We start from the raw sequence: 2,864 nt of genomic DNA, 5'->3' as shown, positions 1-2,864 counted from the left end.
CCGAACGAACATTTAGCTGGATTCAGCTTCATGTTGATGCTCCTCAAGGTTTTAAACGTCTCTTCGATATCCCTCAACATCAGGTCTTCCTCAACACTTTTGATCACAAGATCGTCCATATACACTTCCAAATTTTGACCAATTTGTCCTTTAAATGCTATATCCATCAACCGTAGATATGTGGCACCCGCATTCTTCAATCCGAAAGGCATCATTTTGTAGCAAAAAGTACCTTGATCGGTGCGGAATGATGTTTTGTCTTCATCGCCCGCAGCCATGCGGATCTGATGATAGCCTTTGTAGGCATCCAGGAAACATTTGAACTTGAATAGTGCCATAGCATAAACTTTGAGATCTATTTCGGGCAAAGGATAACAATCCTTGGGACACGCCTTGTTAAGATCTTTGAAATCTATGCACATCCGCCACGTCCCGTTGCTTTTGGGAACTATAACCGGATTGGCGACCCAGGTTTGATATTGAATTGGTCGGATGATTCCAGCCTATAAGAGGTCTTGAACTTGCTCATTCACTAATTTTGTTTGTTCCGGACCCATCTTACACTGTTTTTGAACGATCGGTGTAAACATGGGGTTTACCCTCAGTTTGTGTTCCACAATGCTCCGTGGGACACCAGACATGTCCGCGGGCTGCCATGCGAAGACATCAATATTTTTTTACAACAGCTGCTTCAGAAAAGTCCTTACTATCTCGGAGATAGCAGGTCTAATTATTACAGTTTGATCAGGAAACTTCTTGTTCAAAAGCCACTTTTCAGGCTCAGTTCGTTGAGACTGTTTGGAATCTTGCTGGGTTTTAAACTTTCAGTTGCAAAGCAATGTCGATTGACATGAATTATTGCCACGCCGGTGGGTGTTGGAACTCCTACCGCACCGTGAGCAGTTGACGGATGAGCATTGAAGTCACAATGGCTTCTCGTCCGAGGATGATATCATGTTTCGATGTTGCCGGCAGAACTAAAAATTCGACCTCCTCAGTCCTTGAGCGAATTCCATCGCTCAAGGTAACCGGGAAAGAAATCACCCCTCGCGGATGCATTATCTCTCCTCCGAATCCTGATACTGGAGCATGAATAGGTTTCAACCTTTCTTTATCTTCGTCATCCAATTGTTCAAAGCAATGTTCGTACATGATGTCCGATGTACTTCCAGTGTCAAAGAAAACATATTGAGAACGATAATGACCAAAAACAGCGGTGATAATTAAGGGATTTTTGTTACTGGGACCACCTTTGACTCGCGGAAAAATCACCGGTTCATTTTTCCATTCTTCCTCATCACATTCTCCTCTATTTCCTCATGTCTTTCGTCCGCCTTGGATCATATGGACGTTCAAGTCCTTGACTTGTTTTTTGGATGGGCCCTGGTTGTCCCGTATGGGAGCTTTGCCAGTCCCTGACTTTTCGTCTTTCACCAGGTGTCCTAGCTTACCGGATTTCACAGCCGCTTCGATTTCGCTTCTTAAAGCATTGCACTCGTTCGTATTATGGCCAATATCATTATGGACCGAACAATGCTTTCTATTGTCAAGGAACGATCTCCTTGTGAGAGGTTGTGGCTTCCGAAAATTTACATTCTCAGTGGTGAGAATCTCGGCGGGAGTTTTTGAAAGAGAAGTCCATTTGTTAGGACCTCGACTTGCTGGTCCTGCCTTGTTCTTGTTGCCGATGAGAGATCTTGCATCAAATGGCTTTGATGCCTCTGTATTTGGCTGAAGTCTTGACCAGATTGGCCCCTTTGCCTGTTTATTGGGTTGTGGAGTTTGAAATTCAACTTTGAATTTTTGTTTTGAACTGTTGTTCCCCAATGTTTTTTTTCAGTATTAGCAAATAACTTTGCTGCAGTTATAAGATCATCACACTCCTTTGGCATTCCATCACGGCTAGTGAGTGTGCAGATCAATTCGTCATACTTGACATTCTTGCGGAAGGCACCATGAAGCATGTCTTTGCTTATCCCACCAATGTTTAGACTCTCATCATTAAACCTGGTAATAAAATCTTCAATGGATTCATTATCCCAGCGGACAACATCCAGAATTTCTGATTGGTCACGCGTGTGCTTCTTCTGTTGGCTAAACTGTTGTGAGAATTTCTTCACCAGATCATCCCAACTAGAAATTTGACCATCAGGGAGTTTTTTGAACCATTCCCTCGCTGCCCCTGTTAGTGTTAATGCGAACATATGACACCAATAGGGGAGCGTCCATCCGCTCACACCACCTACCGCCACGAAGTTCTGCAGATGATCGCTAGGATCAGTCATGCCATTGTATCTACCCACCGTTGTAGGTATCTTAGCATTGACAGGAAAGGGTGTTGTCGCAATGCTAGCTATAAATTTTGACTTTTCGGAAAAGGCTGCCGGACAGTATGGCTTGGTGAAATCTTCCTCAGCATCGCTGTGATATTCGGTATGGTGGACGACATCACGCGAACGACTGCTTCTTACCCTTGAACTCATCCTGCTATTACCCATATAGAAACTATCTTCAGGGTGATAGGTTGAGTCATAACTATCATATTCGTCCAAATAGGAAGGCATCCGCATGTCTATACGAGGACGAGGGCGCAACCTTCGTGGCTCAATGAATTCTTGATCAGTTTGTTGGCTATAACGAATTTGACTTCCTCTCACCGTTGGAGGAGGAGAAAGAGATCTCTGAGGAGACTCCTCGTAAGTCAAAGCACGGGCATGATAACGTTCATTACGTACCCTGCGTTCTTATTCAGCCGCCAAACTTTCTTGTTGCACGCGGAACCATTCATCCGGAGACAACATTCCTCTAGATCTGGATTCATGACGATGGGATCTCGCTAGTTCAGAGTCTCTGGAATCACCTTC

At 44.2% G+C, this 2,864-nt stretch overlaps 1 protein-coding gene across 1 annotated transcript; it reads right to left on the bottom strand.

Annotated features, from left to right (window-relative positions):
- Window positions 1-1,317: 1,317 nt before the first annotated feature.
- Window positions 1,318-2,570, bottom strand: LOC143601766 (uncharacterized). Its single transcript, XM_077079078.1, has 2 exons — window positions 1,855-2,570; window positions 1,318-1,813 (listed from the first exon to the last, which is right to left on the bottom strand). Exons 1-2 carry the CDS (start codon window positions 2,568-2,570, stop codon window positions 1,318-1,320), a joined length of 1,212 nt encoding a protein of 403 aa, XP_076935193.1.
- Between the last annotated feature and the right edge of the window lie 294 nt (window positions 2,571-2,864).

The sequence above is a fragment of the Bidens hawaiensis genome, unplaced genomic scaffold, assembly GCF_021521415.1.
Source record: "Bidens hawaiensis isolate Kalapana, Puna unplaced genomic scaffold, B.hawaiensis_p1.1 tig00057070_1, whole genome shotgun sequence".
Taxonomy (NCBI): domain Eukaryota; kingdom Viridiplantae; phylum Streptophyta; class Magnoliopsida; order Asterales; family Asteraceae; genus Bidens; species Bidens hawaiensis.
Note: the sequence above shows the minus strand (reverse complement) of the source record. Positions and strands in the feature narration are given on the sequence as shown.